The 26,812-nt window shown below is 47.9% G+C and overlaps 4 protein-coding genes across 16 annotated transcripts in view; 2 read left to right on the forward strand and 2 right to left on the reverse strand.

Moving 5' to 3' along the window:
* The window catches only part of LOC128336545 (uncharacterized), a 26,333-nt gene extending 18,224 nt beyond the window's left edge, over positions 1–8,109 (forward strand). The window contains exon 5 of the mRNA XM_053276401.1: positions 7,850–8,109. Within this exon, the coding sequence (XP_053132376.1) occupies positions 7,850–8,046 (197 nt within the window). The 3' untranslated portion in view covers positions 8,047–8,109. The remainder of the gene's footprint in view (positions 1–7,849) is intronic.
* LOC128336540 (melanin-concentrating hormone receptor 1-like) lies at positions 2,178–9,664 on the reverse strand. Of its 2 annotated transcripts, none has more exons than XM_053276389.1 (2): positions 9,252–9,664; positions 2,178–6,121 (listed from the first exon to the last, which is right to left on the reverse strand). In XM_053276389.1, the coding sequence occupies exons 1-2, from the start codon at positions 9,541–9,543 to the stop codon at positions 5,124–5,126; spliced, it is 1,290 nt and encodes a 429-aa protein (XP_053132364.1). In that variant the 5' UTR covers positions 9,544–9,664; the 3' UTR covers positions 2,178–5,123. The 2 variants fall into 2 exon arrangements, with proteins under 2 accessions (XP_053132364.1, XP_053132365.1); XM_053276390.1 differs by having other exon boundaries at positions 9,179–9,384.
* Positions 9,665–13,901: 4,237 nt separating this feature from the next.
* On the reverse strand, positions 13,902–23,759 carry LDAF1 (lipid droplet assembly factor 1). Its single transcript, XM_053276402.1, has 5 exons — positions 23,618–23,759; positions 20,186–20,321; positions 17,330–17,498; positions 16,127–16,265; positions 13,902–15,337 (listed from the first exon to the last, which is right to left on the reverse strand). Exons 2-5 carry the CDS (start codon positions 20,255–20,257, stop codon positions 15,241–15,243), a joined length of 477 nt encoding a protein of 158 aa, XP_053132377.1. The 5' UTR covers positions 20,258–20,321; positions 23,618–23,759; the 3' UTR covers positions 13,902–15,240.
* Positions 17,399–26,812, forward strand: part of DNAH3 (dynein axonemal heavy chain 3) — a 112,607-nt gene continuing 103,193 nt past the window's right edge. For 7 of the 12 annotated variants that reach the window (XR_008311995.1, XM_053276368.1, XM_053276369.1 and 4 more), the window contains exon 1: positions 23,989–25,973. The gene's annotated coding sequence lies outside the window, so the exon portion shown is untranslated. Of the gene's footprint in view, positions 17,527–23,986; positions 25,974–26,812 lie in introns of those variants that run through there. The other 5 variants (XM_053276363.1, XM_053276364.1, XM_053276366.1 and 2 more) reach the window with 5 other exon arrangements.

Genomic DNA, 26,812 nt, shown 5'->3' on the forward strand with positions numbered 1-26,812 from the left:
TCCTGCTAATATGATATGTATGTGAGATGGTAGCAAGGATGGGGGTGGGGGCAGGGGGCACAATGAGTGTACTGTTCTTCTTGAAGCATTAATTCATGCCCCCTGGTTTTTGTTCAAAAACTAGGGTTTCTGGTTTGTGAAATGCATGCATGCACTTCACTTCCACATGCCAGCATCAAGCTTGCAAGCTTTATTGCTACAAATCTTGGCTAGTACATGTTTCCATGATATGGATAAGCCTTCTGCCAAACTGTCAGTGACTGGATGATATCTATTTATATCCCACTCTTTCTCCAAGGAGCCCAGAGTGGGGTACATAGTAGGTACCCCATAGTGTGAGGTAGGTTAGGCTAAGAGATAGTGACTGTCCAGAGTCACCCAGTCAGCTTTGTGGCTGAACGGGGATTTGAACTTCGGTCTCCCTGGTCCTCGTCCAATAACTCACATCACCTGCTTGAAGCCACCATCTTTCATGAGGGCTGGGCATCCTGCTGACTGAAATACCCCGAGCACCATCGTCCATTGTAGCTTGTATAGGCAGAGGAATGACAGCCATAATGTTTTCATTCAGTTTTCAACGGCATTCAGAGAAAAAGCAGAGGGTGGGCATTTACCGAGAGTGTCTGTAGAGAATTGCCATAGGCTGCAACCACAAAAACATTTAGAAAAAAATGACCCTTCCGAGCTTTGAGCACCCACTTGGGGTTCCCTCCACATCTTGGGCTGGGAGAACTATAGAGACACAATGCCAGCATGCTATAGAGCAGGGTTTCTTAACCTTGGGCCCCCAGATGTTGATGGACTACAACTCCCATCATCCCCAGCCATGCCCATTGTGGCTGTGGATGATGGGAGTTGTAGTCCATCAACATCTGGGGGCCCAAGGTTAAGAAACCCTGCTATAGAGGGATGGATGCCAGTCATGAAAGCAACACCGGAACACCAATGGGCTTGTTGTAACGCCTGCTTCCAGTCCCCAGAGTTATTTGACAGCTTCTTCTATGCTGTGCAGAGGCTCTTATTACACTGAAGCCATCATACGTGTTTGTTACTTTTGTATTCCTTGCTGTGGCTTTGAGAGAGGGAAAGGTGACAAATATATTTGATGCTCTAAGTTAATCTCATGTGGGGAGCTTAAAGCACGCTGTGTTTCACCTCAGAATTATCATGGTGAGTCTCCCATAATTGTGAGTCCCCCATTTTCTTTGAGTGGAACTGACATTTCAAACTCTCAGAGCAATAAAATGAACTTCCAGCATGGAAGATGCCATGAAGATTAAAGGGTTTCATATCCTGTGCATTCAATAAACTAGGAAAGGTTGAAAGGATGTGTGATTTGTTTCACAGTGTCAGGACAAGCTCATAGCTTGCTGTGATTGGTCTAAAATCTGTTTCCTTATAGTCTATTTCTTTAAAAAACAAAACACATAATTTTTATTTAATAATTTCAAGAACACCTTACAATATATAATGTAGAGCATCAAGACATCAATAAAAACATAAGAACAGCCCTGCTGGATGAGGCCCAAGGCCCATCCAGTCCAGCATCTGTTCCACACAATGGCCCACCAGATGCCTCTGGGAAGCCCACAGGCAAGAGGTATGTGCATGCCCTCTCTCTTGCTGTGGCTCCCCTGCAGCTGGGATTCAGAGGCATCTTGCCTCTGAGGCTGGAGGTGGCCCACAGCCACCAGACTAGTAGCCATTGAGAGACCTGTCCTCCATGAATTCCTCTAAGCCCCTTTCAAAGCCATCCAAGCTGGTGGCCATCACCACATCCCCTGGCAGAGAATTCCATAGATTAATTATGCGCTGTGTGAAAAAGCACTTCCTCTTGTCGGTCCTCAGTTTCCCGACCTTCTGTTTCATGGGGTGACCCCTGGTTCTAGTGTTGTGGGAGAGGGAGAAGAATGTCTCTCTGTCCACTCTCTCTATTCCATGTATAATTTTATACACCTCAATCACGTCTCCCCATAGTCACCTCTTTTCCAAGGTAAAGAGCCCCCAATGCTGTAGCCTTGCCCCATAAGGAAGTTATTCCAGGCAATGGAAGGGTCAGAGGCGTATCTAGGGAATAGCGCCTAGGGCAAACACTGAAATTGCACCCCCTGTCCAAGCATCTGACACCCATCTTTCAGATAACTTTACCATAATATCAGCTGAAAAATACAAGTCAAGCTTGTTAATCTTTTAATATTTCAAAAACTATTTAGCAGTGGACTTAGCCATCCCAAAAAATGCTGGAAAACTACAAATTTCAGTATGTTGGGGCTCATGAAATACCCAAATACTATGTGGAGATGTACTTGGAAAACTAAACAGAAGTGCCTGTCTAATTCTCTACTATGCATTGTAGCATCACCATTACATAAGTTTTAAAAATCAATGGAGAATTTGACTTTTCCCAGATACTCTGTAAATAATTAAAGGATATGCAGAGTAAACTGTGTCACTGCTTGGAATATATTCTAGTCTTTCAGAAAGACAGTTAAAATGAGAGAAAGAGAGCAAGAAACTCCCAGTGGGCCTTAATATTAAGGGTTTCACTGATTCAAAGACAAACTCACCATTAATAGCCATATTAGCAAGACATCACATTTAACTCACTTATCACAAGAAGCAAAGTAAGAGCAAATGAATACAATCCTAGCTCTTAAGCGTCAGCTCAGTATTCACAAGCCCTGATTCTCTGTACATAGTGCCAATCTGAATGTGTACAGTGTCTTATATTATATTTTTATTATTATTATTTTTACCCGTAGCCCCTTGGGGGGGCTTCCTAAAGGCTGGGTTTTTTTTTGCAAAGATTCCCCCTCACCCCGCTGGCCTCTAGGGCCTTGCAGGGAGCATTTGAGCATGTGCAGTGGCCGTTTTTAAAAATAATCTTTTTTTTTAAAGGCCACTGAAAACAAAATGGCCACCGCGCATGCTCAAATGGCCTCTGCAAAGCCTGGCATGACCTAGAGCCTCACAGAGGCCATTTGAGCATGCACAGTGGCCATTTTGTTTTTGGCAGCCATTTTTTTAAAAAATTAATTTTACAAAATGGCGCCCCCCTTCAAGTGGCACCCGGGGCACGTGCCCTGCCTGCCCTGCCCCTAGATACGCCCCTGGGAAGGATATACCAGGCAACAGAAAGATATGCACCCACCACGATGGAGTGAAATAATTGGCCTGATCTCACAATTGCTAGTAGGGTAGGAACTGTGTGAACTCCTGATATTCGACTGTACGCTAGAGCAAAGCAAGGACGAAGGCGGGGGGCCTTCCTTGACTGTCAGGCCCCAGCTTGTTTCAAAGCTGGGGGCAGAGTTTTGGTCGGGTGTGCTTGTCCTACCCAGCTGGGGTTGGACAGAGGAGCAAGCTCCCTGCCTTCGTCCTTGCTTTGATCTAACACACGATCAAATAACAGGTGCGCACACAGCTCCCAAGCTGCTACCCTAGTTCTGATCATGAGGACAGCCCCAAGAAGGAGCAGGATTCTCCAAAGAAGTGATTAACAGCCCACTTCCAAAAAAATTTGGTTTTCTTTATATTAGGCTGTCTAGCCAATTTTGTTCAAAATCTCCATTTCTGTGCATGGAGAACCTCCCAGACTTGTAAAAGCTATTGGTCCAGTTCAGCTGTCCTTCGGAGATTCAAGTTTATTTGGAAACTTTGAGTAGAATAAAGCAGGATTACCTGGTCCAGCGGTCATGACAAATCCTGGGCATTTTTCACACAGCAGGTTTTACCACAAGTTTACTGTGATGCTTTACTACAAAGTTGCCCCCCCAAACCAATGCAAAAAGTGGATTTTTTAAACCCCAGATATAAATTGGGCTACACTTTAATGTGCAATAAAAACTCTGAATTGTGTATGAAGTGCTCCACAATAGCTCGTGGGAGTTTGGGGGTAAATTTGGACGATATGTGAATGCATACCCTCCATTCCAGAGGAGATGAGAGCTAAAAGCCCTGTGTGGAAAATGCCCTGATTTGTTTTAAGCCAGGCTAGGAAGTACACTCCTTCCTCCCGTTGTGTGCAAAGGGGAAAGAGGGGTAGGTGGACCTGATCTGTCTGCTAGGTGGTCCCAGCTAGACACGAACCCAAAGGAGATGCTGTGAGAGGAGGAGGAGAATGAACACACCCCAGCCCAGACCCCCAGCTCCAAGAAAACAAGGGGCTGACCCTGGCAAAAATGAAGAGAACGTTGGAACATATGCATTTTAGCTTTGTGTCCCTTTTTTAACAACGTGCATCACAAGTATCAGTCCAGCACATGCAAGCATAACCATGTTGTCAGATATATTTCTAATCCCTTTTTATTCTGCCACAGCGATAGACCAGGATGGGGCAGAATATAGACCAGGATTTACTGGTCAATTTCTGGGTGATTTGCAGGAAATCCACAAGGTCTTCTACCTCCCTAAGTCCCAACAAAAGTGCTCCTCTCCTAGCAAGGCTGCTGAAATGATGAAAGCTTGCTAGAAAATCTGGAGTGGGTTTGTGTGTGCAAGGATTGGGAGTTCAATTCTCGGCCTGAAAACAAAGTCTTGGACACCCTGGTCCTTAATTTTTAAATGCCTGTCCAAACCTCTGAGACACGATGTTGCAGTCAGCACTGGCTGATATTCCAGTCTTGCAAGCCTTAAATTTGTCCACTCTTGTGTGCAGAGACTGTCTGTGTCCCCTTTGGACTCCTCGGCTGTTTTCTTACTCCTGCCTGCTCATAATTTTTGCTCAAATTCCTGCTATGAGAGCTCAAGTGGTCAGGTCACCTTCCAAAGAACACAGTTCACAGCACTCAAGCCAAGTGCTTTGGGAAGGCAGAGATGGCATAGGAGGATCATCAATCAATCTATCAATCAATCACCACCACTAGATGGAGACTGATTCCCTGTGGCAAACTGGACCAGCAACAGCAAGTTTTATAAACCTATAAAAGTCATAGGTTTACATAAGAAGCTGCTTGATATGGAGTCAGACCACTTTGCATTGTCTCCACTGACAGGCAGGTCTCGCTTCAGGATTTCCACCCTACCTGGAGATGCTGCCAGGGATTGAAGCTGGGACCTTCTGCATGCCAAGCAGACACTCTCCCACTGAGCGACGTTCTTCCCCGAGGACCTCTTCCCCATTTCTACTTAGCGGAGACAGAGACCAAGTGCAAAAGTGGTTGCCCCGATTCGCTGGGTTCCCCGCGTGTGCTTTTGAGCCGGTTGTGGGAGGGGTCCTCTCCTGCCGTGGCAGGCCGGACGGAGACGATGATCCTCTTGCGGATGTTCTGCCCAAGCAAGATGTAAATGAAAGGGTTCAGGCAGCTGTTGGCGTAGCCCAGACTGATCGCCACTTTGTAGGCATAGTAGAAAGGTAAGCTTGGCTGGTGCATGGCCAGTTGGACCAGCTGCAGCACGTGGAAGGGGGCCCAGCACACAAAAAAGGCCAGGCAGATGGCGATGGCGATGCGGGTCACCTTCTTAGTCCGGACCCTGGTGCTTCTCTGACTGGCCAGTGCCTGTGACGACCTGGCCATCCTCAGCAGGATTCTCCTGTAGGCCACTGTGATGAGGGCAAAGGGGATGGCAAAACCCAGGAAGAACTGGTAGAGGGTGTACCAGTAGATGTCCCGCTCAGGATCAGGCAGGCGGATCCCGCAGCCTAGAAGCCCTCCGGGCAGGGGGATGAGCTGTGTGTACATCCACACCGGTGTGATGCTAAGGAAGGAGAGAGCCCAGAGCACACAAATGGCCAAGATGGCGACGGGCGGCTTCCGGAAGCGAGTGGAGCTGAACGGGTACACCGTGGCCAGGTAGCGGTCGATGGACATGGCGGTGAGGATGTAGGTGCTGGTGAACTGGCTGTTGGCATCCAGGGCGGTGATGATGGTGCACATGGTTTCTCCGAAGTGCCAGGCGCCGTTGCCCAGAAGCTGATGGATGAGGAAGGGCATGCCCAGGAGGAAGAGCAAGTCCACCATGGAAAGGTTGATGATGAAGATGTCAGGGACGCAGCTGCTGGAGTTGGACTTCTTGAGGACCGTGCAGATCACCAGGCTGTTGCCAAGGATGCCCAGCAGGCAAATGATGCCGAAGAGGGCTGGCATGATGAAGGCGGAGTCGCTCCCTGGACTCAGCTCACCTGTCGGGAAAGAGCAAAGGCAGGCTAGCCTGGAAGGCTGGGTCCACAGAGTTTGCTGCTGCTGCTGCTGCTGCTGCTGCTGCTGCTGCTACTACTACTACTACTACTACTACTACTGGGGTGAACTCTTGCTTTGTTGTCATCACTGCTACGATTGTTGCTGTGATTATAGTGTGATCATTCATTCATTCGGTTTATATACTGCCCTTCCAAAAATTGGCTCAGGGTGGTTTACATCAAAATTAAAAAAATTAAAATCAATTAATCATTAAAATCAAAACTAATTAACAGTTAAAACATGTAAATAGTTTAAAAATACCTGGAGAATCAGGCTGAATATTTACAACAATTAAAACAGTTTGCAACAATTTAAAAACCTTGGAAGGCCAGGTCAAACAGACAGGTCTTAAGGGCTCTCCTGAAGGCCAGTAACGAACTCGAATTACGGATTCTGGCAGGGAGTGCCTTCCACAGCCCAGGAGCAGCTACAGAAAAGGCCCACCTCTGAGTCGGCCACCAGATGAACTGGTGGCAACTGGAGACCGACCTCCTCAGATGACCTAAACGTGCAGTGGGGATCATGCAGAAGAAGGCGCTCTCTAAGATAACTTGAATCATATTCACTATATGAAGCTGCTCGTTGACTGTAATAAAGATTTGAGTTGAAATTTGCTCCTGGGTTGGAGAGCTGATCTTTCGGTAGTGAATGAATGAGTTCAAATCCCCACTGGTACTATCTCGGGCAGCAGCAATATAGGAAGATGCTGAAAGGCATAATCTCACACTGTGCGGAAGGAGGCAATGGTCAACCCCTCCTGTATTCTACCAAAGACAACCACAGGGCTCTGTGGGCGCCAGGAGTCAAAATCGACTTGACGGCACACTTTATTTATTTATTTATTTATTCATTCATTCATTCAATTTCTATTTATTCGATTACTTTACCTTTAGTCCCATTGAAATGAATAGGAAAAGTTAGGCACTGTGCAAATAGGTACAGTGGATACTTTATATATCAGACATATGGTCTTCTATTCACTGTGTAGGTGATATTAGTAGAGGCTGGCATCTAGACTAAATTATTCATGAACAAGCCCATTGGAATTAATAGGACCAATTGAACTACTTGTGAGTAGGGGATGGGGGTCATAGCTCAGTAGCAGACCATCTGCTTTGTATGCAGAAGATTCAGTCCCTGGCAGCAATAAAAAAGTTAAAGTGTGCTGTTGAGTCGATTTCAACTCCTGGCGCCCACAGAGCCCTGTGGTTGTCTTTGGTAGAATACAGGAGGGATTGATGATTGCCTCCTCCTGCGCAGTAGGAGATGATGCCTTTCAGCATCTTCCTAGATCGCTGCTGCCTGATATAGGTGTTTCCCAAAGTCTGGGAGACATACCAGCGGGGATTTTAACCGGCAACCTTCTGCTTGTTAGTCAAGCAATTCCCCGCTGTGCCACAGCTGGCGGCAACTCTTCAAGATTTCAGGAGAAAGGTTTATTTCCCAGCCCTGGCAGCCTATTGCTGCCAGGGCTGGTAAATAAACCTGAAATCTTGGAAAGCTGCTGCCAGTCAGTGCGGGCAATACTGAGCTAGGTGGACCAATGGTCTGACTCAGAAGGCAGCTTCCATTGTTCCTATGAGTAATTTAGTCTGGATGTCAGCCACTGCCAATACCACCTACCTCTTCTACAGGTAGAAGAAAAAATAATTTCTTTTTGTGTATCTGAGATGCAGGTTATCCACCACACCGGTTTGCACAGAGCTCGGGAGAAGTACCTTGCCACAGTCCTAAGGATTTCTGCGCTTTCCCTTTTGTGCTGATAGGAGGTTGCTTGAACCATCACTGCATCAGGTCAACTCTGTGGAAAAGGCTCCGGCGGGGAGAGGAGATGCTCAGAACATTACCCTTGCCTCCTACCTGCTGAGACCTTTCTCAGGAAAGAGCACAGTGTGTGTGTTCATTACATAAAGGTAAACCGTGGCATTTCTGTACTGGCATGCATGCAGAAGCCTCTAAACAGGTATTTATTGGGGGAGACTCTGTGGAATACCCGCAGGCTCAAAGTACTTGTTGAAATCTCCACATGTGCACACATCATTTTGCTGCAGAAATGTTCATATTAGCTTGAAGGTCTGCTTCTGTGTGCAACCCTCCTTGACTCTTTTTGATACAGCAGACTGTGAAAACCTCTCTCTCTCTCTGTCTCTCTCTCTGTCTCTCTGTCTCTCTCTCTCTCTCTCACACACACACACACACACACACACACCCCGCACAAAATCCTTGGGGGTTATGATATGATATTTATCTACAGTTGAAAGACTTTGTTCTCTGATTATAACCACTGACGGCACTAGAACAAAACTGAGGCGAGGGCACAGAAGGGGGAAAGTGCATCTCTAGGTGGGCGAGCTCTCTCCCCTGTATTAGATTTCTGACATGTGGGACAGGTAGGAACATAGGAAGCTGCCATATACTGAGTCTGACCCTTGGTCCATCTAACTCAGTATTGTCTACCCAGACTGGCAGCGGCTTCTCCAAGGCTGCAGGCAGGAATCCCTCTCAGCCCTACCTTGGAGATGCTGCCAGGGAGGGAACTTGGAATCTAGATGCTTTTCCCAGAGTGGCTCCATCCTCTGAGGGGAATCTCTTAGTGCTCACACTTCTAGTCTCCCATTCAAATACAAACCAGGGCAGACCCTGCTTAGTTAAGGGGACAAGTCATGCTGGCTACCACCAGACCAGCTCTCCTCCCTTCCAAGCAACTACTTCTCTGAAGAGGCCCTTGCCCCGCCCCCCCTCTGCAGCCACTCTTGATAATATGAACTCTGTATAACAAGAAAAGCTGCCATGCACAGAATAATGAACGATTCAGAATAAAGAGATCTCTGAATATCTTCGCTGCAGGTAAGCATGCCTGGAGTTTTGCCCGGCGTATTAGGCCATGTAGTGGCAAGAATTCTCTCCCTGATGCCTGCAGCTGTGAGCAAGCCCCACTTCACTTCCACCCCCCAACCCCCCCCCCAATAATTCTGTGCCTCCCCATTTACAGTACTTACCCTTGTGGGAAAAGTTTTGCCCCGTCTTAGACACATTCGGGGTGCATTCATTCAGACTAAGGGTGTGATTCACCTGAAAATCCATCTTTCAGCAGTCGCCAGGTCCCCTCAGTGGTTGGAACACGCGGAGGAGGTCTGGCAGGAGGGATGCTGCTGGAAGAAGACCCCGCGAGGCTGCTGTTCTCCAAGGATGGCTTGGCGAGGCTGTTTCTCTGCTGCTGTGTGATAAAGCAGCTGTTGCGGGGGGGGGGGGGAGCCAGCAAAAACCCTCTGAATTTGCCTGCTCTCTGTACCACCCTGAGGACAAAGCAAACACCAGCGCATAAAGAAGCCAGGAGCGCATCTTTGCAGGCTCGGAGTGACATCTGTGCAGCCTGGCAGCTGGGGACGCAGCAGGCAGCTTGGGCTGTCTCGGAGCTCTCGATCTTTGCTTGAGTGGTGGGAGAACTCAGAAGGGGAAGTCACAGGGCAGCCAGGCAGAGGGGCACCTCGGTCGTTTGGGAGCCTGGACCTCGAGGCCTTTGGAGGCCCTCCCCTCCCCTGCAAATTAAGCATCCTCGTGCTCGGCCGGGTGACCACACCACCCTGGAGAGACTAAAGAGGATTGGGAGGCCCTGGACTTCGGCCTCAAAGTCCGGCGGGGAGGGGAAGAGCGCCCCTGCAGGCAGGCCTCCCCCGCCCAAGACAGCCTTCTGCACATTGGGATGAGACTCCAGCTTCCAGGTCACTTCTTGGAGCTGAATCCCCCCAGTCACATCAGTTTGCCAGCTTCTCATACTGGGCATAAGATAATTTTTATTAGTCAGGGATGGTCTTGTGGTAGCAATGCACGACTTGTCCCCTTAGCTGAGCAGGGTCCACCCTGGTTGCATATGAATGGGAGACTAGAAGTGTGAGCCCTGGAAGAGATTCCCCCTCAGGAATGGGGCCGCTCTGGGAAGAGCAGAAGGTTCCCAGTTCTCGCCCCTGGCAGCATCTCAAAGACAGGGCTGAGACCGATACTGAGCTAGATGGACCTATGGTCTGACTCAGTATATGGCAGCTTCCTATGTTCCTATGTGTCACCAGGGGTTGGCTGCCCATGGAGCATGGGCCCCCAATGACTCAGGATAAGGTACCTTCCTGCCCTCCTGGAGTTCCTGCCTGAGTGAGAGCCATGGCGATTACTTGGCTGCCACAGAAGCCCCCCTGGGCCTGTGGCCTAAGCATCCTCTTAGATCACAGAATACGGCAACCCTCCCTGCAGCAAGGCCACGGAGAGGGCTGTGTCTAATGGCCCCTCCCCCAGCAATATAGTTCTTGCCCTGCCAGAACAAGAAGAGTCTCTCTTTCTGTCCTGCAGCACAGGGCCACCCTAGATGCAGGGTCCTGGGTGGCTGCCCTCACAACTCCCACCCCGAATTCAGACTGGTCTGCTGTGGAGACAGGTTGATTTCCCATAACTGGAAAAGGCCCTCAAAGACACCTCTGCCTCTCAGTGTGCCTCTAAAGGTAGCATGTCATTCGCCCTCCTGGGCACTTCCCAGATTGGAGACTAGAACAGTGTCGCTACTTGTCGATTAAGTGTGCTTCCAAACAGAGGTGCACCTAGGTGGTTTTGGAGCTTGGACTGAAAGGCCTTTGGAGGCCCTCCCCTTCCCTGCAAATTAAGCATCACCATGCTCCACCGGGTGACCACACCATCCAGGACAGACTAAAGAAGATTTTGGGGCCCCAGGGGCTGTGGAGGCCCTGGACTTCAGCCCCGAAGTCCAAGGGTAAGAGCACCTCTGCTTCCAAACTGTCAGTGTTTTGACATCGCAGTCCCTGCGCTGACAGCATGGTGCCGTTCACATTTCCAATGCCTTCTTGCAGATTTTATTGCCACGTTGCAGTCTTATAACCTTGCATGTGTGGCACAAATACACAGCTGTGTTTTCCCTTGGTGGAGTTTTTGCAAGACTGCTCCCCTTGCTGGTGGCTTTGTGCAACAGCCTCTATTTACAGTTTCAATGCACTCTGCCCAATGCTGAAGCATTGTACTGCTGTTGAGTGGGTAACTGGAAAGCCTCCCGGGAGAAACCATGATGGCTCTCAAAGATCTGTGACTGACTGAACCTGACATTGCTTGGTCTTCAATTCTGTGAGCGCGTTCACAGCTGGTGCAGAACTTGAGGTTCTCCAGCCTGAGATATGGAGGAAGTCTGAAGTTGCACTGCAGGTGATCACATCTCTCGGTTTGCTGAAAGTGTTTGAGTTGAGCCAGAGATATGTCCTCTGGCTGGGCCTCCTCCCAGCAAGTCCCTGGATGCTATCCAGATTGGCCTTGTTATGCCATCTTGCAGCCACTGGCCCCAATGGCAAAAGGGCCAGGTGCTCCTGGAATGAACCCGGGGTTCATGTAGAGGGCAGGTTCAGATATAAAATACAGCACTTGGTTTGGCAAACCAACTACAAATCCTGTTCACACAGCTCGGTTCAAGGCACAAAGTCAACCTAAATTCCCTGCCTGGAAGTGGGTTCAGACAATCACAGAAAAGTCATTGACCGACTTTACAAGTAGGCTGCACTTTATGCATGAACCCATCCAGCGTTAACAGATCTTATGCAGCACGATCCACTGCATACTTATTACGTGGAAGATGATCCCACTGTATTTGGTGGTTTTACTCCTGTGTTACAGGAAGTGTGCACAGAATTTCAGCCTTAATTCTGGCTCTTTTGAAATACTGATGGATAAGAGCCAAGGTGACACCATGGCCAAGTGTTGGGTGGATGCTGGAAACCCAACTTCAAATCCCTGTTCAGTTCTAGAATTCTCTAGGTGTTCTTGGGCAGATCACGTCCTCTGTCTGGTCTCCCTCACAGGGTAGTTGACAAAAACTCTGAGCTCCTTAGAAGAAGAGCAGGATAAAAACATGACCAATACACACACCCAGAAGTGCTGGTTTTGGGGAAGCCATTTTAACTCTCATTTAACAGTGACTATTCCTTCTTACAGATTGTGAGGAAAACAAGGAATATGGTTTTCTTCATGATTAATGGGGCATGGCTGTTTTTATTCATTGAACTGTGAGCTCTCTCTTGCTTTAGGGAAACAATGTCCTTCCTTTACTATTTCCAAAATAGAACCTATATTAAGGTTTTGGCAATGCACCTATGTTTGCCCATTAAATCAAATGGGCAATGATTGATTAGAAGTCTGATGACTGGCTAATTAAAACAAGGGCCACCCCGGAGATGAACCTGCAGCTTCTTTTGCTCCCCATTTCTGCAGGGAAGGTCCTGGAATCCTGGACTTTATCAACACCTAAGCTCCCTTGGTAGCCAAGCTGGGCTGAAAAGCAGGATCGGAATATCACCAACCGTTCAGTCCACAGCTCTACTTCTTAGCCCTTGTGAAGACAGAAGTGGCATTTCTGTAGTGTGGCTGCCACTTTCATAACAACCGCAAGAAACAGTCATGTACTTTTATTTCCTATTTCTTGCCAGCCAGAAACTAGTTTCCTAATACCCTGTCACATTTTGTCATTGCAATCAGTGGTGTTTGCGACTCCACCCAAAAAGCACCAAATACTTCCCATGTTCTAGAAAGGATAATCCAGAAAGAATAAAAGACTCCCCCCTTCCCAAACACAGAACTCACTTCAACATTCCTTCCATCCCAGTTAATTTAGGCCCATGACTTAGGAAGCAAAAGCAATTTGCAAGTATTTCCACTTTCTTCCTTGGATTTATATACTGCCCTTCCAAAATGGCTCAGGGTGGTTTTATACTCTTCGACTCATTTCTCCGGTTCCCTCAGGCAGCTTTTTTGGGTTGCATTTATTGCATCTTCTTGAGATTAATGAAGGGAAAAAAAAAAAAGACAGAAGAACCCACGGGGCTGCCTTTTGTCCAGTCTGACATAGGTCCATCCAGCTCACTAGTGACTATGCTGTAGGATGCTGCTGCGCCTTTTCATGCTCTGTCTGGTTTTGTTGTTTACCATCTTGTGGATCCTCATGGTTCAAAACAAGGAGAGAAATATTCGAAACCAGGGCTTGACAAATCCCAGGTGCCAGGAAACCACAGTGTCTAGCAATTAGGGGTGTGCATGGACCAATTTGCCACTCCACGAACTGGCTTGGCCAGTCAAGCCGACGAACCAGCGTGAACCAGTCCGAAGCGGTTTGCGATCAAACCGCTTGAACCGGCCTGGTTTGCAGAGGACTGGTTCAACCGCAAACTGATCCATGCACACCCCTACTAGAAATCTAAATGGTGAAATTTAATTAGATGTTTAAAGCCTAGAAGTTCAGAGGTGGCAAAGTTATTTAATAATATCTATTTGTTCCAGGCAGCCCTGTTTCTGTATGTTACTTGTAAAGGGGATAAAGAGCAGCCCATTTAGTCCCCTTGCCCTCCACAATGTCCATCACTAAGTCTGGTAATGTTGTCAAGTCTGGCTCCCAAATATTTGGGCTGGCTCCTAGATCTAAAGGAAAGTGATCAAGGCATGCTCTAAACAAACAAAAATAAGGGCAACTGTGATTTGATATTTCACCGCACAACCCCATTCCCAGTGTGGATTCAGCACACAGTGCTGTGCTTTGTAGTTGTGATGAACAATTTGGAGGATCAGCTGGCACCTGCACAATACAATTATGGGCTTAGAAAAGGTGGCTGGTATTTATTTTTCTGTCTGAAACACACAAAGTGATGGCATAAACAGATCCTAACAAATAAAGACAGATGAGACAACTTGGATAAACAAGTAGCTGTTTAGTGACAAAGGATTTGACAATAGTGTCACCAGTTACAAAAACTTAATATTGTTAAAAAGAAAAAAATTCAAGAAGGTGGGGAAAATACTTGACTCAAAATATAGCTATCTCAAACAAAACTTTGGCTTTGTTCACACAGTCATTTGAATCTAGGTTTAATGTGGGCTACCAACATTAGCATGATTGTGTAAACCGGATAATGTGCAGATAATCTCTAGATTAACCCCATGCCATAAACCAGCTTGGTGTGTGCTCTCACACAATCACACTAATGTTGGCAACTCACATTAAACCAAGATTCAAATGACTGTGTGAATAAGGCCGCTAAGTAACATAAGGCACAATGTTTATTTATCAGATATTGTGCAAAACGTCCAAGCACCAGGTACCATGACAAGGACAAAAACAAAATCCCTACACAAATATTTCTGAATAATTTAAAACAAAACATTCACAAACGCTTGAGCTATTAAAAAAACAATAAGAAAGAGAAACATCCCCTTGAACTTGGTTTTCTGCCTATGTATTTAACATGGCACAGACTTCAGTCTAATCAAAACCGTTGTTGTAAGACATTTAAGGCTTGAAAGTATTTATCCACATTCAAAAGAGAAGTGTTATTAGCACTATTGGGTTCTACCTCCCATCAGGCAGAAAAGCCTCCATGTTAAGCCAGACATTCACTAGGCCTGTTCACTTGATTTATCATTAGGGTGGGACAAGTGTTGCACCCCGTTATCAGGAGCTGTGTAAACCCCTGTTTCGTGACCGTGTGCGAGGGAAACAGGAAGGTCAGAAGGGGAGGAAGTGATCGTCTGGGAGAGAGAGACGCTGGATCCTCGGAAAAGTGCTGGGTGTGAGAGCTGGGTAGGAAGGTGCTGTCTGAACCAGCTCCTGTCTCCAAGGCGATCACTTAATCCACCTCCAACCTGGCTGTTTTCCTTGCACACGATGATAAAAGGGGAGTGTGCATGTCTCCCAAACCAGGGGAGGCCACCTGTCCTACCCGGATGATAATCGCGGGAACTGCCTTACTCAGTCCCTACACAAAAATGCCGAGATAAACCTGGAGGAAGAGAATGGCATTCCATTCTCTAGGGGCTGGGGTTACTCACCATGCTTGGCAGACTTCACGTGACAACACATTTGACAATGGTTCAGTCCTTCTAAGGGGAAAAATGGAAGTCTTAGCGCCCATAAACTCTAAACCAAGCCTTGACCGTTCTGATAGATAAACATTTCTAGAATGTAACAGTTTCCTCAAGACTGTAAAATTGTAAGTGCTGCTCAGGAAAGCCTGCCAAGCACCGGTCCAATTTATTCACACTTCTTATTAGTGGCAGGCTGGTCTAAAGCAGGAGTGCTGCTTGGCAGAAAATTGCTTCCGTTTGCGATTTCCTTCTTTGACAGACTGCTGCAAAAAAAGGAAAAAGTGAAAGTGTTAGATGCTTCCACATTGCATGGCTCACAGAAATCCAAGCCTAATAGGTCAGACTGCCTATTCTCCAGGATTTTCAGAACATTCCTCATTACAGTGCCTCTCTTTATGTGCTCCCACCCCCAGATCCTCTCAGAGTCTTTCAAATGTAGAGCATGGCTACTTATTTTGGCTCTGAGAGAAGACTAATAATGCAATTTTCGCAGCATTATTTTTAGAGGTAGTTATCGGGTAGGTTTCTGCTCTCAACAGCCTTCAATTTCAAAACCACTGGAATAAGTGTGATGTTCTGCCGTAATGACCAGGGAAGTGGCACGCATGGCTAGAGGAAAGGAAGCTCTATCCTGCCGAATCAGCACGATCTGATTTCAGTACCCTGCTTCTGGCTCTGTGGATGGGAGGAGAGGGGAACAGTCCAAGATAGGAGCTCTGTTCCCTTTATATCTGCCCATGGGAGAAGACAAAATATGAGGAGGGAAAGCAGGACAATACTCCAAGTTTGATAGGATTTTGTTTTTCTGCCAGAGAAGCTTGGCAACATGGGCAAGGCTAGGAGTACCAAGTGGCAGTGAGAGGATTCTGCAAGAGTCCACTTACTCGCCCTGGGCACAAGATCAGTTTAATCCAAGTACTCCAGGGAGCTCTGTAATTTGAATTGCTCCGATTTGAATGACAACCAAGAGAAAACAATGTAGTCCAAATGGAATCATAATTGCTACTTCAAGGTAAACACAGTTTGTCACAGGGGTAGCTGTTAGTACTTACTCTGTAGTGGGCCAGTAGTTGAGCACAGCTGACACCGATAAGTAGCACACGCTCAGCACCCCGGAAATGGCCAGCGACAGCATGCCCAGCCCACCGAGCACACAGATCAGCATGATGCCTCCCACTGATATGAGGAAACCTAGCCAGGAGCAAGAGACAGTATGCTCTACTTATCTGCATGAAGTGTTCAAAATAAAAGGGCAGTTCACTCAATCCTAATGAAGGTAGGAGATGCAGCCTACCCTAATCCAGGAGCTGAGCACGTTCCCGTCTTCTGCTCATCTGTGAGTTAAAAGAAGGGCTGGAGGTTCCTTCTGTGATTGTGCTCAGCAGCAGCTGGATCAAAGGGCCCCTTCCTACCCAGCAGCAGAACCCAGCTCTTTAACAAGGTAGGAGGAAAAGCCCTCCGGCTCAGCTACTGCTTAGAGCATGATCACGGACGGTGCCTCTGACCTTGGCTCTAACTTGCACATAAGCAGAAAATGGGGGCAAGCTTAGCGCCCGAACTAGAATCATGTAAAGTGTGCTGTCAAGTTGATTTGGTGCCTACAGAGCCCTGTGGTTTTCTTTGGTAGAATACAGGAGGGATTGACCATTGCCTCCTCCAGCGCAGTATGAGATGATGCTTCTCAGCATCTTCCTATGTCACTGCTGCCTGATATAGTACCAGCGGGGATTCGAACCGGCAACCGACTTCTGCTTGTTAATCAAGCATTTCCCTGCTGTGCCATTAGGTGGCCATTAGGATCATGTGGCAGTGTTCACATGCATGTGCTTTCAGAGTGGGGCCTTCGTGATTCAACCTGAGCGGTATCTAAAATTAACTGAGTGGACACTAAAAAACTTGTGAGCACACAAACATGTGAACACCATAGCGGGAACACTGAGAATCAGCACCACATCTCATATGGTGAAACTCACTGGGTACCTCTGGGCCAGGCACTTCTCTCTCAGTCTGACCTACCTCACAGGGTTGTTGTGGGGATAAACATAACTCCTGTGTGGGAATGAGCAGGTAATACCTCGTTTAAAATGGTGCCTGCTACAACATAAGCACATTCTCTAAAAAGGAGGAGAATATGCTTTTTCCTTTAGAGCTACAGCTTTTTTTGTACACAAATTAATGCAGATTGAAGCAATTAATTAAAAAAAATAAAAGTGGTGAAGGTTTCTTTAACTGGATGACAGCACTAAATAAAATACCTTCCATGATTATCACCCCAATGCAGGCAATTATGGTTGTGGAAATAACGAAAAGCAGAAAGCAGGCCACAGGAATTGCGGAGGCAGCAATGAAGACCAGCAGCAAGAGGGCAACGAAAGGGTGGTCATCTAAGTACTGGCCAAGTCGAGAGTTCATGAAAGCAACCACCTGCGAAACCAATTGGGAAAGCAAAGAGGTAATTCGTTCAGATTTTAAGTCTCCTGATGAAAATAAACCAGTCCATGAGCCAGACCCACAAATTTCGGCCCCTGGTACCATCTCAGGGGACAAATGCTCACAGTTACTATAGCAATGCCTACGCCCCACCCCGGCGGCGGAAAGCAACTGACAGCCTGGTTGCCCTAACCGCTTTTTGTGGGCCATCACCCCTTCTTTATCCCTGCCTCCAAACCATTAGGGTAAAATTGTAGTCATTTTTGCTCACCGCAAAGGGTCAGGAGGATCAGGGTAACAATGGACAAACTGTCGCACCCTCTGCATGGAGTAATCTTGCCAATTTTCATGTCCCTTTCCTCTGACAACATTGACAAGATTTTATAGTATGTGTGTCTGGAAAACTTGTAGAAGCTTTTAAAACAGCATTGCAAATTGGGCTGCTGCAGGCCTGATGGTCAGGGCCATAAAAGCAGAAAAACACCCTGGAAGCCTCGCCCTGACATCTTTTCCGCTTCTAGGGGCACAGACCTTGTCAAATATCACCACGAGCATTTGTCCTCCCCCCACCCCAGGTGGCAATAAGGCAGGCATTTTCATGTAGGGAGATGACTCTGCCTATATCTGCCTCTACTACTCCCCAACAGCTAAAAGTTTGACATTTTCTACAAATAACTGAAAAAGAGACATAGTCCTTTGATGTGTGTGTCCAAGCAAAGGTAGTCATTAAAAAGCTGATTACAGCTGTCAAAATAATGGTGGCCCTTGTCATCAGAGGTATTGCAGATCATGGCTTCGCATATCTGCAGCTGGGTCTAAGAGTCCCAGTTTCTTTGCAATTGGGTCTAAGAGACCCAGTTTATTTATTCACGGTCTTAAAAATAGGCAAAATCCGCCTATCTGCAGTACCTGTGTGGTGGGAAATGTCATTTCCAGCTGCCATTTTGCAGCACGGAGCCATTTCGTGGCTCTTTTTTCAAGCCCCCAACCGCAAGATTTTTGGCAAAAATTCACAAAACTGGAGGATCTGCAGGTTTTGGGAGGGCCTTGCTGGAGAGCAAGGTACTGTGCTCCCCCAGCTTTATTTCGGCTCTCTTGGTCCTTTTTTTAGCTGAAGGAACCTAACCCCTGGAACCTAACCCTTACAAAGAGGTAGGATTTTGTTATTCGCCGTTTTCGTATTCGCGCCTGTAGGCGAGAACGGAAGCCCTGTGAATAATGAGGGCCACCTGTACAGGAGTTGAAACTAGTAGTTTGGTTTGCAGGCTTCTTCTGAAGATGAAAGCAAGTAATGAGGAAGAGCAATTCAGAGGTCAGGGTTGTCATTCTACAACAGAATGTTTCAATAATGCAGTAAGGCTATCTTGTTAAGTGTGTGACTGATCGCCCTCAGAACCTGCAGACTGAACCATGAATTATGGAGAAAAAGTATTACATTAAGATCTAAAGGAACAGACCACACCACACACAGGCTTTGAAGCAATTGTATTTATTTACAACGCTAAAACCATGTTCCTGTCAAAGTTATTTCATAACAAGTGCTATGGCACGCAGGTCAAACAAGGGGGGGAAGGTCCTCCATCGCTAAATGCAAACAGAATCCTTTCAATGCCTGCTGCACCCCAATTCTGACCTATTGTACTGGGTCATTGTAAGGACTCTTAATGAGAGCTCCAGAGTTCATTTGATATTGAGAGAGAAAACTCCAACATTAGGCATTAAAAAAGACTAAAGAAGAATCCAGACTGCCCAAGAATACATTTGCACATAATGAAATAATTTCCAGATCTGCTCATTACAGGGTTGATTATAGGATGCAGAAAAGCAATAACTTTGCAATAAAACTGTTTGAGAGCAACTTGGTGATAACATTGCCAGGACTGTGGCAGCACCCAGCTTCTTTGGAACGGACTTGTATTTAGAACCATTTCCATTCATTATTTTAGTTCAGCCAGTTCCAATCTGAGCTGGGTGGGAGTCCACCCATCACAGTGGACTCTGTGGCAGTGATCTTCACTATGTTTTAGTGGGGCACTTTGACAAGACACCTTCCGTGTGAGAGCCATTTCCCACTGTGCTGGCCCCCATGCAGAGCTGCATTCTGCCCAGCTCTAGGGAAGGCCTTTTAAGAGTAACGAGCCTTGTGGAGCCCCAGCATGATCTTTGAAGGCACGCACAGGATGCTGGGATATGTCATCCTTCCCAGTGCTTTTGCTAGCGGGCTCTACTTAAAGAGGCAAGCTGAGAGACACTTACTCAAGGGTAAATCCTTTCATAAGTAACTACCCAAGAAATGCTAATGGGGTGATCTGTCACAGTGCTGAGCGGCCAGGAGAGAAATCCAGGCTAGCCCCCATCTGAGCCAGACACAGCTGTGCCCATCAAGCAGCACCCCTTGTATGCCAAGGGAAGGAGCTGTCCTGCCCACACAGTCACTGGGGCTGATGGTGCCACTTATCCACTCACCCAGAGCCAATGGCAAGCTTGGGGCTCTGTCACAAGGTTAAATTGGCGCCATATTGTCAGTGTTCCCTCCAACAGGGATTCCCGGATGTTGCTGACTACAACTCCCAGGAATCCCTGTTGGAGGGAACAGTGCATATCTTCATTTCTTTGGCTCTGCCCATCCACAAACAGAAGGGAAGTGTCATAACAGAATTATGATGAAATTCAGATCTCACATGAGAGTTGCTGTGAACGGTTTCCATCACGGACTGCCACCGTTTCTGAAGCTCTTTCATTTCTTTTGACATGATGGCACTTTCAGTCCAAAATCTTGAATCCTCTTAGATTAGTGCATTTTTTAAATCACGAAACCTTCAAAAGAGAGAAATTTTTTACTTGTACACAGTGCGCAATGAATCAAAGCACTTTAAAACAAACACAGGGCTTAATACTTATATACCTAAAAATAGGCCTTAAATACTTATGTTTAACCTTGAAATAAATTAGGAGTAAGGAGCACAGGGATAAAATGTAATGGACTCTCTTAATATATAACAACCATTTCTTTTTGAGGCAATATTATAAGAATCAGTGTGATGTAGTGGTTAGAATGTTGGACTAGGACCAGGGAGACGAGTTCAAATCCCCCTTCAAAACTCACTGGGTGAATCTGGAACATAGGCAGCTGCCATATACTGAGTCAGACCCTTGGTCCATCTAGCTCAGTAATGTCTACCCAGACTGGCAGCAGGTTCTCCAAGGCTGCATGCTGGCATCTCTCTTGGCCCCTATCTTGGAGATGCTGCCAGGGAGGGAACTTGGAACCTTCTGCATCCAAGCAGGCATGTGCTTTTACCAGAGCGGCCCCATCCTGAAGGGAATATCTTCTGGTGCTTACACAAGCAGTCTCCCATTCATATGCAACCAGGGCAGACCCTGCTTAGCTAAGGGGACAAGTCATGCTTGCTACCACAAGACCAGCAATCCACTTCTTTCTCAGCTTAACCTACCTCACAGGGTTGTTGGGAGGACAAATAGAACCATGTACACCACCCTGGCCTCTTTGGAAGAAGAGTGGATTATAAGTGTAGTAAGTAAGTAAATACAGTTAGTTAACGTAGTCTGTAGGGGTGTGCACGGAACCGCAGCGCTGCGGTCCGGCACTTTGTCGGGGGAGGGTTTACTTACCCCTCCCACCGCTTCCCCCCCTCCAGCGCGCGCATTGTATGTAGTAATTGGGGCGGCAGGATACCTCCCTGCCGCCCCTTCTCCCTCTTCAGTGCAAAAGGCTTCACGGAGCCTTCTGCGCACGAGCACGTCGCGCGCGAGCTTCACGTCTCTCTGAGGTTTGGGGTTTTTTTTGGCACAGAGAGCATTCAACACGTCAACCTCCACCAGCAGTCTACATAATCCAGGAAAAGCTTTAATATTCAATTCTTCTGTATGTATAATCCAAGCCAAATTTCTACTGTACCAGTCCTGTCCACTCCGAAAGCAGCTGAGCGCACGGGTATGCATCTTTGATTTAGAAGAGAGTACTCTACAGCCAAACAAGAGCACAAGGAAGAGGCTTCAAGCTGCTTAAATCAACAGGGTATTTACAGGGATTCCCTCTGGATCCCTTTCAAAGCTCCTCCGGTCAGGATTTGGGAAGACTGTAGCTCAATCAGATTAGGCTGCAAAGAAGAAATTGGTCCCTTAGCAACTCTGATGCCTGAACCTTGAGCCTCTGAACTAAAGGACACTCATGGTTTTCTATGTAGCTGAGAAGATCTGGAATGGCAAGGAGAGAAATCCGAGGCAGCCCCCACATTGGAAACAGTCTACATGTCTGAACCAGACACACAGCTATACCACCACTTTTCAAAGAGAGTCACCCCGTGGTAAGGATATATGCATGCATAAGAATCCTCCCAGGGTAAGGATATATGCATGCAAGACTGTTCCCTGCTCCAACTCCAGTTGATTAGAACATCAAAATCCACAATCCAAAATACTATTCTTATTATCAACAACAACTGAGCATCTGCATAGTGCTTTGAGTACGCAAAGCACTTCACGTGAATTAACTGAATGCAATCCTTACAACAAGCCTGTAAGCAGTGCTCCCTCTAACAGGGATTCCCAGATGTCATTGACTACAACTCCCAGAATCTCCAAGCAAAAGCCATTGCAGCCTGAAGGACCACAGCCGCTGTTGGACTACACTTCCCATAATCCCCAGCTGTAATAAATGGTGGTTGGAGGTGATGGGAGCTGGAGTCTCTCAGGTTGCCTACCCCTGCTGCATGTTGCATTTTAGCCCCCATACTGCAACTGGGGAGAGGGAGTGAATTGCCCAAGGCCACTGAGCGAGTTTGTGGCAGAGGCAAGATGGGGACTTGCCAAATCTAGAAGTCCATTAATCCCAATGGAAGGCTGGACCATTAATTGGTGTGACTCTGCCCTTATTCACAGGAAACACAGCCCTCTGTTCTTTAAATCAATGAAATTGATTTTGGGGCTAGGAAGCAGCAAGCATGTTTTTAGAACTGAAGGAGGAAAATGCTCCGTATTAACACATTTGAAAAGCAACGTTTTCTAATCAAGCACAATGGCTTTCCATGCCCGGCTAGGGAGCAAATGTCACACCAGGTGAGGGGACTAGAAAAGTGCGACCTGAGGCACCTTTTCTTCCATTAACGGGGAGATGTGGTCGCTAAGAGTCGACACCGACTTATTGGCACCAAACTTGGCACAGTGACTGCCTAGGACCCTACCTGGGAATGCTGACAACAGACAGGCAGATATTCAATGGGTATAGCCACAAAATGGATATGGATGCAATAAGAAAAAGAAACCTGCACCATAATGACCTCCTGGGATCCTACCAGTAATGCAGAGTACACGGGAACCCCGGGAGCCACCTTGCAGAGACAGACGGGCAGATATACAAGATATACCCCTGCTCACTGAGCAAAGAGGCACCTTTTATTAAAGTGGTGCTTCTCTTATATTTAGCAGGAGGAGAGCAACTGGCCTTCTCCAAGCCAAGCACAGCACCCCTCCAGCGGCTGTGGCCTTAGTGCTTCTTTTTAGATGGCGAGCCCTTCGGGGACAGGGAGCCATCCTTGTTTAGTCATTCATGCATTACATTTCCACACCTCGCCCAAACTTGCGTCTCTTTGAAAACGGTGCGTGTGTTTATTATTTCTCTCTGTGCAAACGGCTTTGGGAACATCGGCGGAAGAGCGGTCTATAAACATCTGCAGCCGCGGTAGCGACCAATATTGCAAGAGAGGCTGAAATATCATAATATTATTCCTAGCCGCGAGATGGTACAACATTCTCACAAAGCGCCAGGCAACGGGCCGGGATGGATGGAGGCGATGAGGACCCCGAGAAAGCCGCCCCCGAGAGCCCCCCGAGGAGCGACCAGGCGGCGAGAGGCGCGCAGGCCGAGGAGGACGCGAACGCCTCTTCTCGAGACACAAGGGCGGCCGCCGCTCCTCCTCCTCCTCCCCCCCCCCGCGGCAGGCAGCCCAAGCCACGAGCATCTCTCCTAGGGACGGCCGAAGGAGCTCGGCCTGCAGGCCCCTCGCCCCCACCCCCCGCAGCAGGCGGATGTCCGTCCGGGGGGCGGCCTCGTGGCGGGCCAGCCCCTCCCGCCTCGCCTCGCCTCGCCTCACCTCAGCCGCCGGCGCCGCCCGCAAGGAGGGGGGGGGGGGCTTCGTCCCCCAGACTGAGGCCGCCGCTCTTCCTCGAGCCCCGGGTCTCCTCCTCGTCCGCCTCAGCCTCTTCCCCGCCGCCGCCGCCGCCGCTTCCTCCTCCCTCCTCCTCGGGACTGGGCCCAGGCGCCGGGGCGGGCAGGGACAGGGAGGAGGCTGCCGGCCGCGCCCCGTCGCGAGGCAGCCGAGAGAGGAGACCAGCCCCCAACGAGCAGCCGCAGCCGAGGCCTCCCTTGACTTGCGGCTGGAGCCTGGAGGAGGAGCAGGGGCGGCAGCAGCAGCAGCCCGGGAGGGAGGCGACGCGACGCCGCACTTGGGCCTAGCTGCGGGGGGGGGGGGGTGGTGGTGTGTGGTGACCCCCTCCGGCAGCCCCCTCCCCCCAGTAAAGGACACCATGGAGCAAAGAGGGAGGAGGATGGAGCTGCCTCCCCCCCTCCCCTGAAGCCCCCTCATCCGCTCCATTATCGCCACAGACCCCGAGGCGGCAGCAACAACAAGGAGTATTTATTTTGCCACAAAAGTTTCCAAAGCAGTTTACACAGAGACATGATAGAGGCATAAGATGGCTCCCCTGTCTCCAAAGGGCTCACACTCTAAAAGAGAAACAGAAAGGTAGAGACCAGCCACAGTCACTGGAGGAATGGTGTGCTGGGGCTGGAGAGGGCCAGTTGCTCTCCCCCTGCTCAATCAAGAGAATCGCCCCTGTCACCATTGTTTAAAAGGTGCCTCTTTGCCCAGTGAACAGGGGTAGCAACCCTCCTCTGGAATTGGGCTGGATATCATCTGATATAGGAGAGCCCACTCCTGTCATCTCTCTCTCTCATTCAAGTCATTATATTACATTATATTAATAGCCCACTTTGCCTTCCAGAAGCCCATGTGACTTGACTATCTATCTATCTATCTATCTATCTATCTATCTATCTATCTATCTATCTATCTATCTATCCATCTATCCAGAATGATATATTCATATCTGGTAACTTTGCCTTCCACAAGCCCAGACTATCTACAAATCCATGTATCCATCCAGAAGCCATAATATTATATTAGTAGTCTGCTTTGCCTTCCAGAAGCCTGTGTTGTATCATATATTATTCAAGATTGAGTATATCATATATTTATATTTTTAAACCTTTTAATATCCCACTTTGCCTTCCAGAAACCCAGGGTGATCATCACAACAACCCTGCGAGGGAGGAGGTGGCCCAGAGGCACCCAGGGAGTTCCATGGCCGGATGGGCATTTGGACCTAGGTCTCTCTCCGGGCTGTCAGAGCTGGTTCTGGGGCTGCTGTGAGGCGCCTGTCCCTTTCCTAATGGCACAGCAGCAAGGAGGCAGGAGTTCCTCCCCACCTTGGCCTCCCTTTGGAGGAGCTGCCCTTGGGGCTGGGAGTCTCCAGGATGGGAGGTTTTACTGGCTTGGTGGTCTTGTGAAGAACTAGCTTCACTCAGGGTTGGCAGCCTGCTCTGCTTGTGGGCTTCTGCAGGGAACCAGCCCCTATTTTGCCTTTGGGGGAGGCATGGTGGGGGGTGCTTTTTAAAATGTTAGCATCCCCACAGGCACACTCTGGTTATTCACCTTCAAGCTCCCAGGTCTGGAGAAGTTAAGTCTCAGTGGGGGGCGGGCAGAGCACATGCATGCAAAAGGCCCTCATCATGCAAGACAAACATACTCACTCATGGCTTCTTTTCAACCCCCCCCCCCAAAACCCAACACAACTGTTGGACTTTGTTCCTGTGCCTTCATTTCTTCTACCCTCCTTGTTCTGAGGACTTCACTGTGGTGCCTGTTCTGTGCTATCATTGTTTATATATGCATTTTTGTTTAGGATTCCAAATTGAGACACAAGTTTCCTTAGCTATACCAGTACATCGTCAACATGTCAGTTTCACAGTGGCAGTCAATTGCATGTGTATGTTGTTATTTTGGTAGTATATTTTTGCCAATCGTGTTTATTGAGGAGTTGTTATTAGTCACAATCACACCCTGTTTTGTTTTGCTTTATCTTTAAATGCTTTTTATTGTAGCACAAGCTGTCCTGAATCGGAGCTCACTTTATTGGTTGAATGAAATGTTTATCCTCAATTGGCAGGTGTGGAAGTGTGTCTACAAAGGAGAGGCTGCTTAACAGGAAGAGCAGTCTGACGTGGGACTATAGCTCCTCTTCAGACAGGCAAAAAACCCAACCCAAGATTTTCCTGCAAGCACAGAGAGGTCTCATGCTGCCACCTGACCCTTGCCATGCTGATGGCGTTTGTCTGAAGAGGCACACACTGTAAGTGTGATGGTGGTGGCTGCTTCCAGGATTGGATGGGTAGGATGTCCTAGTCTTCTTATTTATTTCTCCCCACCCCCCAGCACTTTAATTTTACACTTTAGCTTCCTAGAGAGACCCAGCCTTCTTCTCACAGAAACCGCTGCCATTGCGCTCAAAGCATTTGCCTCTTCAGACCAATGCCATAAGCGTGGAGAGTGCAGGGAAGATGTCCCTTCTCGGTGTGTCATTGCTGGAGTGGAGCTTCCACCTGCTCTCAGGACGCTGCACATAGGGTGGCCCTATTCTGGCTTTCCAGATCCGGGTGCCTAATTTGCATATTATGTAAACTGGCTGGAAAATGATGTTTGAGCAGAAGAGTGACTGCACGTTTTGCTCCATAACTCCGCTTCTACAAGGGCTAGAGTTTAGCTTGCTTAAAAAAAAATTTGTTTTTTTTAAATTTAATTAAATGAAAGCTGAAATCCGGGCAAGTCTCGGTGGGCTAAGCAATCTGGGTCAGATGCTTAAAATCCGGGTGAAACCCAGAATTTCGGGAGGCATGGCAACTCTAGCTGTTCAGCAGAATGGTGTCCTGTCCACCCTTTTGGCATGTCTAGAGAAGGCTTGAGTCAAACTACCTGTGGCAGGGAGGAGGCCCAGCCATTTTGGAGAGGGCTCTCCAGACCGGGTAGGAGGCAAACACACAAAACAAAAGGGTGTTTTATTTGAACAAAGGGGTACGGGCCTGGTTTAGAAGGAGGGAGGGGGAAAGAGAGGTTAACACCACTACACAACCAAACCAAAAGGTAGTCAAGGCTCTAATTAGCCTCACCTACCTTCCAGCTGCTTATGGCTTACTCCGGGAGTAGAAACTGTGGTTGGCTGACTCTCCAGCT

Source organism: Hemicordylus capensis, chromosome 13 (assembly GCF_027244095.1).
Source record: "Hemicordylus capensis ecotype Gifberg chromosome 13, rHemCap1.1.pri, whole genome shotgun sequence".
NCBI lineage: Eukaryota > Metazoa > Chordata > Lepidosauria > Squamata > Cordylidae > Hemicordylus > Hemicordylus capensis.

Excerpts from the sequence above, each read along its gene's own strand:
- LOC128336540 (XM_053276389.1), bottom strand. The coding sequence starts at position 9,543 with ATGTCACTCCGAGCCTGCAAAGATGCGCTCCTGGCTTCTTTATGCGCT. Across the intron at positions 6,122-9,251 it reads GCTGAAAGATGGATTTTCAG|GTGAGCTGAGTCCAGGGAGC; the intron begins GTGAATCACACC and ends CTTTCCCGACAG.
- LDAF1 (XM_053276402.1), bottom strand. The coding sequence starts at position 20,257 with ATGTCAAAAGAAATGAAAGAGCTTCAGAAACGGTGGCAGTCCGTGATG. Across the intron at positions 16,266-17,329 it reads TGGGGTGATAATCATGGAAG|GTTTCCTCATATCAGTGGGA; the intron begins GTATTTTATTTA and ends GCTCCTGGCTAG. Across the intron at positions 15,338-16,126 it reads AACTACTGGCCCACTACAGA|CAGTCTGTCAAAGAAGGAAA; the intron begins GTAAGTACTAAC and ends CTTTTTTTGCAG.